Source organism: Erythrolamprus reginae, chromosome Z, assembly GCF_031021105.1.
Source record: "Erythrolamprus reginae isolate rEryReg1 chromosome Z, rEryReg1.hap1, whole genome shotgun sequence".
Classification (NCBI taxonomy): Eukaryota; Metazoa; Chordata; class Lepidosauria; order Squamata; family Dipsadidae; genus Erythrolamprus; species Erythrolamprus reginae.
This window is the reverse complement of record NC_091963.1, coordinates 82328728-82341853: the sequence shown is the minus strand read 5'-3', so window position 1 is coordinate 82341853 and position 13126 is coordinate 82328728. Positions and strand designations below refer to the sequence as shown.

General features: G+C 41.0%; 1 protein-coding gene across 2 annotated transcripts in view; it reads left to right on the top strand.

Annotated features, from left to right (window-relative positions):
• SLC25A38 (solute carrier family 25 member 38) overlaps window positions 1-13126 on the top strand; it is a 30341-nt gene that overhangs the window by 3325 nt on the left and 13890 nt on the right. For both annotated transcript variants that reach the window (XM_070726267.1, XM_070726268.1), the window contains exons 3-5: window positions 741-825; window positions 2546-2725; window positions 3741-3909. In XM_070726267.1, the coding sequence (XP_070582368.1) occupies window positions 741-825; window positions 2546-2725; window positions 3741-3909 (434 nt within the window). The remainder of the gene's footprint in view (window positions 1-740; window positions 826-2545; window positions 2726-3740; window positions 3910-13126) is intronic.

Below are 13126 nucleotides of genomic sequence, written 5' to 3'. Positions count from 1 at the left end.
GAAAAACATTCAGCTAGCACATCTGAATTACTCCAAAATTCAGGAAGATAGTTTCTCTACATGGTTGCTTATAGTGGAGAAAACAAAATTTTGCATTTTTCTTTTCGTAGTATTGGGAATCAATAGATTAAAAACTGGAATTTTAGGCAGCTGTAAGGATTTACATGCATCTAACTCACTTCAGGAAAAGGTGACTTGGTCTCAAGTGGATCTTTGCCAATACTGGATAGGAATTATGTTGCGGTTTCAATATATATAGAAGTTAGCAATAGCAATAGCATTTAGACTTATATACCACTTCACAGTACTTCACAGCCCTCTCTAAGTATTTTACAGAGAGCAAGCATATTGCCCCCAACAATGTGGGTCCTCATTTTATCAACCATGGAAGGATGGAAGGATGGGTCAACCTTGAGCCTACTGAGATTCGATCTGCCAAATTGCTGGCAGCCGGTGATCAGCAGAAATAGCTTGTTGTACTGCACTCTAACCACTGCACCATTGAGACTCTTGTTACTGGGTTTAAGAACGGTTTGTATATGGTATCAATTATTTTAGTAGAGAATGTTTCTGAACTGGGAACTTTCAATCTCATAATTTGAGCCAGTACATTTGTTGGTATTTATGGGGGGTTAGTGGGGTAGGAGGTTGTTTATTCAGAATGTCCCCTGGTTGAGAAGCTGTAATAAATGGTTGTTGAGCTTTACCTGTTTCTAATATTTAATATATTTCCCCTACAGATCAGGTCGTATAAAGATGGTAGCTCTACTCTTCAAACTTGCTCGTACAGAAAGTATATTTGGGCTCTGGAAAGGTGTTTCTCCAGTGAGTAATCTCTAATAAGTGGTTTGACCTTTTTTACTTGAATTGGATTTGTTGGAGTGAGCTTATTTTGAGGTTCAATCCATAAGAAACCTTAATCCTTGCCACTAAAAGCCAGTGGCAACCAATTCAGGAATACATTTATCAAACAGTGGCTCAGAATGTGATGTTTGTCCATAGTGTTCAAGGAGAACCTTGACATCTAATGGGTTGTGGGCTGTACACAATGTGTCCGCAGATGGCTGGTAAGGTCTATATGGGCATGAAATGTTCTGCCACATGTTGGGCAGACACGTGTGGGCACCATTGTCATAGCCTTTGCATTTGCAACCCTGCCTTTGTCGAGTGCTCGCTTCTCTACTGCTGGGAAAGATCTGCAGAGCAACTAAGCAAGAACCTTTTCTAACTTTTCTAGCCTTTCTAACAGAATAAGAAATAGTTGGAGATGTGCTGGGCACCGTGGTTGACCAGGGCATCTTTTGTGTCTTGCCGTGCTCTTAGCCTACCACATCACTTGCAGAGACCGCCTTCATGACCGTTGTCCTATTCTAGTAGGTTTCATCCGCTCAGTCTGCCGGAATTTGTCTTCATATGCTCGGGATAGACAGGTCCCTATCTCACCAAAAATCAGTGACCCAACGGCTACTCTCATCCTAGTTTTTTCAGCCTGTCAAAGCTGTTGCCCGGGGTGTGGCCGCTGCTCATGCTACAGCTATTAGGTGAGAGCTGAGTGACAGGTGAAGACCAAAGGTGACTGACCTGCCCTAAAAGCTGCCCTAAGTGAGCTGCCATAAAGGATACGACATGCTGTATACCTGAGGTGATACCTCTTCCTGAATACCCCACACCACAATGGTTCAGAATAACATTTCATTAAACATTGTTGAGCCAAGTGATACAATGGCCATAGAGCTTTCAAAATGGAATCTGCAAGTTTGAAAGTGAATGCTCCAGTGACATAGAGATCCAAGTAAACTATATGTGATCGGAGTAAACCATTATGAAATCTAAGTTCTTTTATGCCAAAATAATGGCCAAGTTCCTATCATACTTTGAACTACAGTCTAACCAAATTCTAGACCAAATGGCCAGAGTGTTTCAGCTATTTCTCACGAACATAAATTATTGGTTATTTGGTTTACATGGAAGTGTAATTCATTGGGCATTAGAATATATTTAATCACAGAATATGGGAATACCTGTCTCTGGTTATTAGATTAAGTTTCAATACTTTTGGGACAATACATATTGGAAATATTGTTAAATTAATATTGTTAAAAGAGATGATTAGTGTTCTCCGTCCCAAAGGTGCAGTGACATTTTTTCCTCACTCATGTCCTCCATGGTTCCTTTAATTTGATTAAGAGCATTTTGACAAAAGTGCTTGCACATGGATGCCTTGGTTTCTGAAGAATAAAATTTAAATATAGGAACTGAAATATAAGTTAAAGCTAAAGACCACGGAAGTTCAAATCTACATTTCACTTTTGAGGCTGACAAAATTACTTTAGACAAGTTGCCTTTGTCCAATGCCCACCCTATCCTACTTCATGCAACTTTCTTTCTTAATTTCTTGTATGAAATGCAGCATTATTAAACTGGGAAAAAATTGATTTCCTTTTGAAATAAATATTAAAAATATCCAACCAATATCCTTAGCTTTGTCTCTGCATGATTCTCTCTCTCTCTCTCTTTGTGTGTTCGGCTTGCCATCACTTTGCAGTCCTTTGCACGGTGCATTCCAGGAGTTGGGATTTACTTCAGCACCTTATATATGATAAAAAATAATTTTTTGTGGGGACACTCTCCTACTGCCTTGGAATCGGTTCTTTTGGGTGCAACTTCACGAACTGTAGCTGTTATTTGTATGTTACCCATCACAGTAGTGAAAACACGATATGAGGTGAGGAATTATTTTCTTCTTTTTTATTGGAAAATGTTTATATAAACAGTGGTACCTCTACTTAAGAACTTAATTCGTTCCGTGATCAGGTTCTTAAGTAGAAAAGTTTGTAAGTAGAAGCAATTTTTCCCATAGGAATCAATTTAAAAGCAAATAATGCATGCAGACCCATTAGGAAAGAAATAAAAGCTCGGAATTTGAGTGGGAGGAGGCGGAGGAACAAGACGAGGAGCCGAAGGAAGAAGGTGAGGTGAGGGGAATCAAAAAAATACAAAACTTTAAGGCTTAAAAAAAAAAGGGGACTCTGAGGCGGCGAGGAGGAGCACGCGCCTCCCATACACCTGGTGGGAGGTTGCCTCCCATACACAGCGCCAGAGAGAGATACCCAGGTGGGTAAGAGGGGGGAACCTACCACTCCTTTGACCGAAAGGCAGCTGTTGCTGCTGCTTCTACCTGCTTCCTTTTCTTTCCCATGCTGAAAGGCTCCCCTCTCCTTTAGCTCGCCCGCTTAGTAGCCGGTGCCTTTCATTCACTGTGGTGATTCCTCGGTTTGGCTGAAATCGAGTTGATCCTGCTGGGGCGAAGCACCCCCTTTTGCCTTTCCATGTCCAGACACTCTGAGAGGCATCCTGGCACTGGGTGTATGGGAGGCAGCACAAGGCGTTCTTAGGTAGAGGTACCACTATATTTCTAATTCTTTTATGTTATTTCACTCTTTCCAACTCTAAGTAACTTATAGTAACAACTAAAAAATTTCATCACACAATAAGCTTAATAATATGAGAAATAGCCAAGAACATTAATGTCATGATTTTTTTAAAACATCTTTGCTATAAATCCTTCTAACAACAATAAATTGCTTCTATATTGATATTACTAGCTTATATATTGATATCACTAGTTTCCAATATTATTGTTTGTAATTTAGAACTTTTTTCTGCTCCTATGTTTTAGGTTTTGGCAGAAGTTCTCATGTAGTAGGATGTTTACTTTGATAATTACATTTGATTTACAGAGTGGAAAATACTGCTATGAAAGTGTGTGTGGAGCTCTGAGAAATATCTATCGGATAGAGGGGGGCAGGGGTTTGTTTAGTGGCCTGTCAGCAACACTTCTTCGTGATGCACCTTTTTCTGGCATCTATCTGATGTTTTACACACAGACCCAAAAGCTTGCATCATATGGTAAGTGAACAAGTTCTGTGTCTTCTTTTGTAGAATTTAGATAGATGAATTAGATTCTGTATTAGATTTTGTGGCAAAAAATCTTTTACATATCTTTTGTATGTCATTTTGTTACATAAAACCAGTATCTTATAATTGTTCTTATCTTTGAAATTGCCCAATGGAATATTCTTCAGTCCATGCATGTTTTGTCTTTCCTTGGTGCTCTAAAGCACTAAACTTTATTTTTGTAACATAATGATTCTGGATCTATGAATCTTTTAGCCTGACAGAATCCCAGAAGAGTGACTCTGCATTCAGTTGAAAGAAGGGGGGTTGTCTTGAGTTTGTTTGTTTGTTTGTTTGTTTGTTTGTTCGTTCGTTCATTCATTCATTCATTCATTTATTCATTCATTTGATCTTTATGCTGCCCTTCTCCTTAGACTCAGGGCAGCTTACAACATGTTACCAATAGCAGTTTTTAACAGAGCCAGCATATTGCCCCTACAATCCGGGTCTTCATTTTACCCGCCTTGGAAGGATGGAAGGCTGAGTCAACCTTGGCTTGGTGATGAAATTTGAACCGCTGACCTACAGATCTACAGTCACTTTCAGTGGCCTGCAGTACAGCACTCTAACTGCTGCGCCACCCCGGCTCTCTTTATTAGCATTTATTAGCATTGCCTGTATCAACTGATGTTTTATAACATATATCCCGGCACCAATATCTTGAGATCTCTTCATCCTGGGAGGTGGTTTATGGGAGGGGGGGGCAATGTGGGATATCTCATTTGAATGGGGAATGGACGTTTATTTGTTTCCCAGAGCAATTGATTAAAGAAAACCTTTTCACACTTGTGTATTTGTATTCTGGCTAATGAGGAAGGGTCTCTACTGCTTTAACTCTACCTACTTTGCCTAAAGGTATTCAATTGTTATTCTGAATGGAATACTTTCACATCTGCTTAATAAAAGATCCGTTTGAACTATTTGGCTTAGGCATTCTTGCTTTCTTAAGTTAGTCAGAGAGGCAATCCTTACAGAAAGCAATGTGTGCAAAATGGTCAACCCAGAGAAGCAAGTGGTTCTGAGGGGACCTTGCAAACCATGTCCAAACAAAATACGGAAAAGGAGAAAACGAATGCTGGGGGGAAATATCAACCATCACCCAGCCGATTGCCTGTTCCTTGCCTCCCATCTAAGAGAATGGGGAAATTCTGGAGGACCCAGAAAAGCCCCGCTATCCATTGGAAAGAAGAAAGACAGCTGGGATGGGAGAACTAGAGAAGTCACTCTGAACTCATTCATCCATTCATCAAATTGGCAGATGAATAGAAACATTTTAAAAGACAAAAAATATAAGGAATGGATAGAGAATGAATTAAAGATTTTTTTCGAAATAAATAAAAATTCAGATACTACCCCTCAAAATTTATGGGATACTGCCAAGGCATACATCAGAGGACTAATGATTTCTTATACTGCAAAGGTAAATAAGGAAAAGAAAATACAATATGAACAATTAATCACTGAATTAAGACAAGTAGAATCTTTATCACAACAAAACGTTAAAAATAAGGAGCTAAAGGGAAAGATAGAAGTAATTAAACATAAAATTAAACTTATAGAGCAAAATCAAATAGCAGAAAAGATAAAAAGAGCTAAACAACATTATTTTGAATATGCTAATAAGCCAGGAAGTGGCTTGCGTATAAATTAAGAAAGCATAGACAGTCAAAAATAATTAAAAAGTTAGAAGACGAAAATGGAATAATAAAATATAACATAGATGAAAAAGCAAAAATAGTACAATTTTTTTAAAAGAATTGTACAAAAAGGAAGACATTAGTGAGGATGAAGTTTTTAAATATATAGAATCTATAAAATTATCGCAATTAACGGAAGAACAACAGGAAAGTCTAGATAGTCCAATAACAATGAAAGAACTCTCCATAACTATTAAGAAACAAAAAAACAATAAAGCCACTGGACCTGATGCGATACTAGCAGAATGGTATAAAATAGATAGTGAAGTAATAACAAATAATATGTTGGAAACTTTTAATGAAAGTAGAATGGATGGTAAAATCCCAAAATCATGGTCAGAATCTTTAATAACTTTAATTCATAAACCAGGAACTCCAAAAGAAAATATAAAAAATTATAGACCTATATCATGATTAAACGTTGACTATAAAATATTTACTACAATCTATGCAGATAGATTAAAAAAGGTAGTAAATGAGAAAATCCATCATGAACAGAATGGGTTCTTACCTGGTAGGCAGATTAAAAAGAATCTTAGAACGATTATTAATGTACTAGAATATTATGAGCAACATTCTGAAAAATCTGTATCATTAATGTTTTTAGATGCCAAAAAAGCTTTTGACAATATTAATTGGATTTTTATAAAAATGCAATTAAACAAAATGAGATTTGGTACTAAATTCGTAAACTTAATAGATGCAATCTATTCAAAACAAACAACAAAAATTATATTAAACAATGAACAATTGGAAACATTTGAAATAAGTAAAGGAGTTCGACAAGGTTGCCCGATATCACCATTATTATTCATTAAAATTAGAAGGTCACGACCTTTATATGGTATGATAAGGATAAAATTCATACGTATTTTAAAAGACATACAATAAGAAAGTACTTATTGGAAGTTTGGAAAGATATAAAGAAGAATCACTTTTTGACTATTCCTGAATGGATTTCTCCCCTAGAGGCAATAATACACCCCAATTCCGTAAGGGATAAGAGAATAATAAGATATAAGGAATTATTAGATGACCAATTGAAATTAAAGGCAAGAAATAAATTACAAGAAGAAGGGATTATAATTGATTGGTGGCAATATGCTCAGATTCAGTCTAAATTTCAAAGCGACAGTAAGACATACATCTAAAAGTAAAAATTTCTTAGGTAATTTACTAGTTACTAATCAGACTAAACTAATAGGGAAAGCTTATAAATATTTGATTGCTCATAAAAATATAGATTTGACTTTAAAGGACAATATGATAAGTTGGTGCAAAAATATCGGTAAAGAAATAGATATAGATACATGGGAAAAAGTTTGGACCTCAAATTGGAAAATGACAAAATCAGTTTCCCTAAAAGAAAACCAAATTAAGATGTTTTACAGGTGGCACCTTCCACCAAATAGAATAGCAAAAATGTTTCCTAAGACCTCTCCACTATGTTGGAAATGTAAGAAGGAAATAGGATCTTATTATCATCAATGGTGGACATATAATAAAGTTAAGCTATATTGGAAAATGATAGAAAGAATGATAAAAGAAATAGTAAAACAAGATAGAAATAACCCCGGAATTTTATTTACTGGGTATAACTAATCAGAGATACAAGAAGGAAATTTTACATTTAGTTATTCATATTTTGACAGCGGCCAGGATAATATATCCCCAAACAAGAGGAAGTTATTAAGAAAATATTAGAATGTGCTGAAATGGATATGATGACAAGACGGTTAAAAGACCAAGAACAAACAGAATATTCCCTCTGACCAGGGGGAACTTACCGAAACACCGCAGAGAGGGGGGCATCTGAATATATAGCTCAGCTGGTGATGGAGACTTTGGAAAGCCTCAACATCTGGGGGACCCCAGAATGACAGCCAAAGTGCACTGAGAGCACAGCAACCACTAATGAGGCCAGGGGAATCACCAACCTTCAGGAGGTTACCAGTTGAGCAGATGACACAGCAGAGGACCCAACAAATCCTTCCCCCAGGGCAGCACAAGCACTGGCAACCATTCCCAGCCAGTCCCAAGCCTCACAGCTAGAAAGGAAAACTTCCCCCCCTGAAGTTTGGTGGGAATCTGCAACAATCAGGATTCTTTGTGGCAGACATACTCATCTGCTTGCAAGAATATGGCATGATTCCAGACACAAGGATCCTGAGTGTGAGCTGTTATCCTAGCCCTGGAAGGAATGGCTGCCAGATAGATGGTGACCCCGCATAACGCCGACACACCAGAATTGCACAACTTTGACAGGTTCATGGTGCCCCTACAATGTTTTGAGGATCTACTTTCAGATCGCAAAGAATGCAATCACATTAAGGTGAGTGGCATACTGAAGAGTTCCAGGACCTCACATGTTGTGTGAACTGGCCAGAAAACATCCCGAGAAGCTGTTTCAAGGATGGGCTGAGTGATGATTTATATAATGCCTGCATGACCAGAGGTGCACTGAATCACCTGCGTGAGTGGTACCTTACCACTGAAGAAGCAGAGATTGATATGGCCAGAAACCAGTACAGAGAGGGATGAGCATGGAAGAAATCCCCACCCTAATGGAAGCAGGGGCCCTTCAAAACACTTTTTCTCCTAAACCCCCAACCTGTTTCAAATTCTCAAAATCCTACTTGGAAATCAGAAAGCTTGATGGGGGAAAGACCAACGAAGTCTGTTCCACATGGGAGGGAACCTGCCCTGAAGAGCAGCAAGATGGTAGAACCTTCATCCCCACCCCCATCTTTAGAAAAAACATTCCAGCATCTCAAGGGAGGAAGCAAATTTGTTCAGAAGCAATCTAGAGGATGAACCACTGGTAAGCAAACCAATTGATCCACTTGCCCTCCCTTTAAGACTTTAAGACTTTATCCCAAACCAAGATGGAGAAATAAACATCACTGTGTTAGTGGACTCAGGGAGCACCTGATGCTTGATCAGCTCAACCCTAATAGGGGAATTGGGAATCAAAGTGAGAAAGCTGAGAACCCCCATTGCTTTTTGCCTACTAGATGGGTCAATAGCGGGGAGGGAGCCAAGTTCTTTTGTCACTGAACCCCTAAAAATAGGCATTGGGAACCATGAAGAAATACTTACAATTATAGTGGCACTTGCCATGGAATAGCCAGTAGTCTTAGGCCTTGCATGGCTGAAAAATGGAACCCAAAAATTAATTGGGAGCAAGGCACCATAAAATTGCAGATGCATGTGACTTTTGGGAAGAATCCACAGAGACTAGACAGTCATCTTTCTGGGATGGTTTAATGAATCCTGTATTGAGCAGGGGGTTGAACCCGATGACCCTGGAGGTCCCTTCCAACTCTATGATTTTATGATTCTATGATTAAGTGTCTGCCGGGGGCATACCCCAGGAATACAAAGATTTGGTTGAAGTTTTTAGTGAAAAAGCATGAGAGGAACTCCCCCCCCCCCCACCCCACTGACTATGCAATAGAAATCTTACTCGATGCTAAAATCCCTAAATCTGTGATGGTGAACATATGGCACAGGTGCAACAGGTGGCATGTAGAGCCATATCGGAAGGCACACAAAGCATTGCCTTATGTCAGCTCCAACGCGCATGTGTGCACTGGCCAGCTGATTTTTGGCCTTGGGAAAGGCTGTTTCGCCCTTTGGACACTTCAGGGAAGCTTCCCTGAAGCCCCGGAGGCAAAAGAAATCCCCCAACGGACAAACTGGAAATTCAGAAAAATGCACTTCCGGTTTGCCGTTGTGTTGTTTTTTATTTGTTTGTTTGTTTGTATGCCGCCCCTCTTCGTAGACTCCGTAGGTTTCAGGGAAGCTTCCCTGAAGTTCCAGAGGCAAAAAAAAAAGAGTGGCAGGAGCTATCTCTGTTTCTCTCCCCGCCCCTCCCCCCCAGCAGCCTAGGGAATGGAGATAACTTCTGCTGTGCTTTCCCTTCCTATCTTAACCACAAAGAAGCTGCAAATATGCAGCAAGGATCCCAGGCATCTTTGCATGTTTCGGAGCTTCCCTCACTCAGGAAGGGAGAGAACAGAGATAGCTTCTGCCACGCGTTCCCTTCCTTCTTCAACTGTCAGAGAAGCTGTGAACGTGCAGCAAGCTTTCCAGGCTTTTCTCGCTCATGAGGAAGGGAAGGAAAGGAGATAGCTTCTGCCTTGCGTTCTCTCTCCCCCTCAGCAATCTGAGAAGCTCTGAACATGCAGCAAGCTTTCCAGAACGAAAGCTTTTCTCTTAATTTGCTCTCACGTGTATGTGTGCAAAAAGGGGGAGAATCGGGATAGACAGGCCGAGAGCAGGAGTTGGGGAAAAGAAAAAAAAAAGACTGCTGCTTCTTTCCTTCCATGCAGCCAAAAACACCAGCAATCTTTCTTTTCTTTTCCCCAACTCCCGCCAGTTGAAGGGGAGAAGTGGGTGAGCGGGAGAGGGTGGGGGTGTCTCTGGGATCTCACACAGACACAGGTATACACTCACACCTCCCTTCCTCCCCAACCCCAATAGTGGCTGCGTTGCTTTGTAAACTTTTTCCAGGGAAAGACAAGAGAGGGAGTGGGTCTGCCTTTCTCTCTCTCTTTCTCTCCTCCAGATTGTGCAGGCTGGGAATTGTGTTCCAGAGACATCACTTGTGGGCCTGCAAACAGGAGTGTGTTTCAAATTGAATAGGCAGAGCCCAGATGAGCGCAGGGCTTGAGAAATAGACAACCTGTCAGGTGGCTGTTCCTGCAGAGCATTCATATGCACCACCCTCATCTGCACCCCCTGTCTGAAGAGGAGGGAGGTGGAGAGTGACAGGCCCGAGCTGATGAACGAGTGAGGGAGGTTGTGACAGGAGGTACAGCTGAAGGAGTGATGAAAGGAATGACTGCTTCTCAAACCCTGCACTCATCTGGGCTCTGCCTACATCAATTTGAAACATGCTCCTGCCTGCAAGCCCACAAGCACATGGGTTGAGCAGCAGACATCCTAGTTATTTTATTATTATTATTATTATTATTATTATTATTATTATTATTATTATTATTTATTAGATTTGTATGCCGCCCCTCTCCGTAAATTGGGGCGGCTCACAAGAGTGATAAAAACAATACATGGTAACAAATCTAATAATTAAAATCTAAAATAACAGTTTTACATTAAAAAGTCTAAAAAGAAAAAAAAACCCCAATAGATAAAATACATACACACAGTCATATCATGCACAAAATTACATAGGCAAGTGGGGGATGTCTCTGCTTATCACTGCCACATGCCTCACTCTCTGTCAGCTTGGGTTTGGTTGCTGCTGCTTCTGCTGGACGGGGATGGCTGAGGTGCTGTGACTTCTGATGTTGGCCTTGCTACCACTGCTTATGGAAGCCCCGGCCAGCCCCCTGCAGGACAAGCTCAGCTGTGGCCAGGGAGCACTCTTGGGGCTGCCCTTGGCGTGGTTTCTTGGTGCTTGTGGGAGGAAGTGCAGCCAAGGGTCCTGCGAGGCTCCCCTCCCCAGGAAGAATCTGGCTCAATCACCATCCTAAGTTGGAGGGGTTTCTGGACATGCTGACAGGCACTCACCATCAGTCAGTACTCAGGTGGGAGGACTGCGGGGAGATTGGAATGGAGAAGAGCACGGGGGAAGGGAAGGCATCCAATCACCGTTACCATAGAGTGGAAAGTGCAGAGCGGCCACTGTCCTGGCTGGCATTTTGAAACCTCAGAACTGGAGTTTGGGGAAGAAAAGAAAGACTACTGTTGCTTTCCTTCCATGCAGCCAAAAGCAGAAGCTTTCTTTCCCTCAAATCCTGCTCTTTGGCTGTTGTGGGAGAGGATTCCCTTGATTATGGTCGCTCTTTACCCAGCAGCATCTGCCTGTCCTGATTCTCCCCTTTGCTCTTTTTTGCACTCCCTGAACCCTCCAGAGTGCAAAGGCATACTGGAAGTGTGTTTTTCCGAAATTCCGGTTTGTCTGTTGGACAATTTTTTTCCACCTACCAGGCTTCAGAAAGACCTGCACAAATGCGCAAAGGAAGCAGTCCGGGGGGGGGGGGTTGCACATGTGTGGGGGAAGAGAAGGGGTGTGAGCACATCACACATGTTAGCACCCCTACACACTAATTTTACACATGAACCAAAAAAAGTTCGCCATCACTACCCTAAATATAAGATGTACAGCATGTCCCCAAAGGAGCTAGAACTGAGAGATTTCATTGAGAAAAACCCAGCAAGGGATTTTATTGAACCAGCCTGACCAAAATTGCAGCCCCAGTATTATTTAGAGAGAAAGAAGATGGTTCAAAGCACTTCTGTGTGGATTTTAGAAATGTAAATACAATCAGTATAGAGCAGGGGTCCCAAAATTTTTACACAGGGGGCCAGTTCACTGTCCCTCAGACTGTTGGAGGGCCGGAGTATAAAAAAAAACTATGAACAAATCCCTATGCACACTGCACATACCTTATTTCAAGAAAAAAACAAAATGGGAACAAATACAATATTTAAAATAAAGAAGTAATAAAGTAATTTATACTTCTTTATTAACAAGTAAATTTAAACTTAAATCAACCAACTCCCTTCATTTCTCTTTCCTTCCTTCCCTCCCTCCTTCCTCTCCACTTCTCTCTTCCCTCTCCGTTTTTTCCTTCTCTCTCATGTTTCATTTTCCTCTCCCTTGTTCTTTCCCTCCATCATTTTCTCATTTTTCTCTTCCTCTTTTTTCTCTCTCTCCCTTTCCATCTCTCCCTCTTTCTTTCTCTCTCCCTCTCTATCTCTCCCTCAGCCCCCCTCTTTCTCTCTGTCCCTCTCTTTCTCTTTCTCTCACTCACTCTCTTTGTATCTCTCACTCTTTCCTTCCACCCACCCACGCAACTTCTCCTTCCTGCCTCCTTCCCTCCCTCCCTGCCTCCTTCCCCCTCCCTCCCTCTCTCTTTCTCTCCCTCTGTTCCTTCCTTCCTTTCTCTTTCTCTCCTCCCTCTTTCTTTTTTCCCTCCCTCACTGACACCTACCCAAACTCCCCGCCCCCCTGGCTTTCCTTCTCCTTGCCGCCGCCAAACGCTCAGCAGCAGAGTGGATGGGAGATTCGGGAGCTTATTATATAGACCAGTAAAATATCGTACGCTGCCACGGGCCGGATAAATAGCCTCAGCGGGCTACATCCGGCTCACGGGCTGCAGTTTGGCGACCGCTGGTGTAGAGAATATGTACCCCATTCCCCTGATGAAAGATATGCTAACACATCTGGCTAAAGGGAAAATCTTTTCAAAACTGGTACTACCAAATCAGAATTAAGGAGGGAGATTTAATAAATGAAGTTTTGCATGAACATTTATATAAAGGGGTCCAGGTCTACTTAATGATATTTTCTTATACACTGAGACGAAAGCCGAACATGTAAAACTAACATTTTAAACAAACTTTATGTTAAACTCTCCAAATGTGATTATTTAAGGTACTACTGTATTGTTGGATCAGAAAATCTTACCAAGCAGAGTACTCAGTTCGCTAGAACTGAAGTA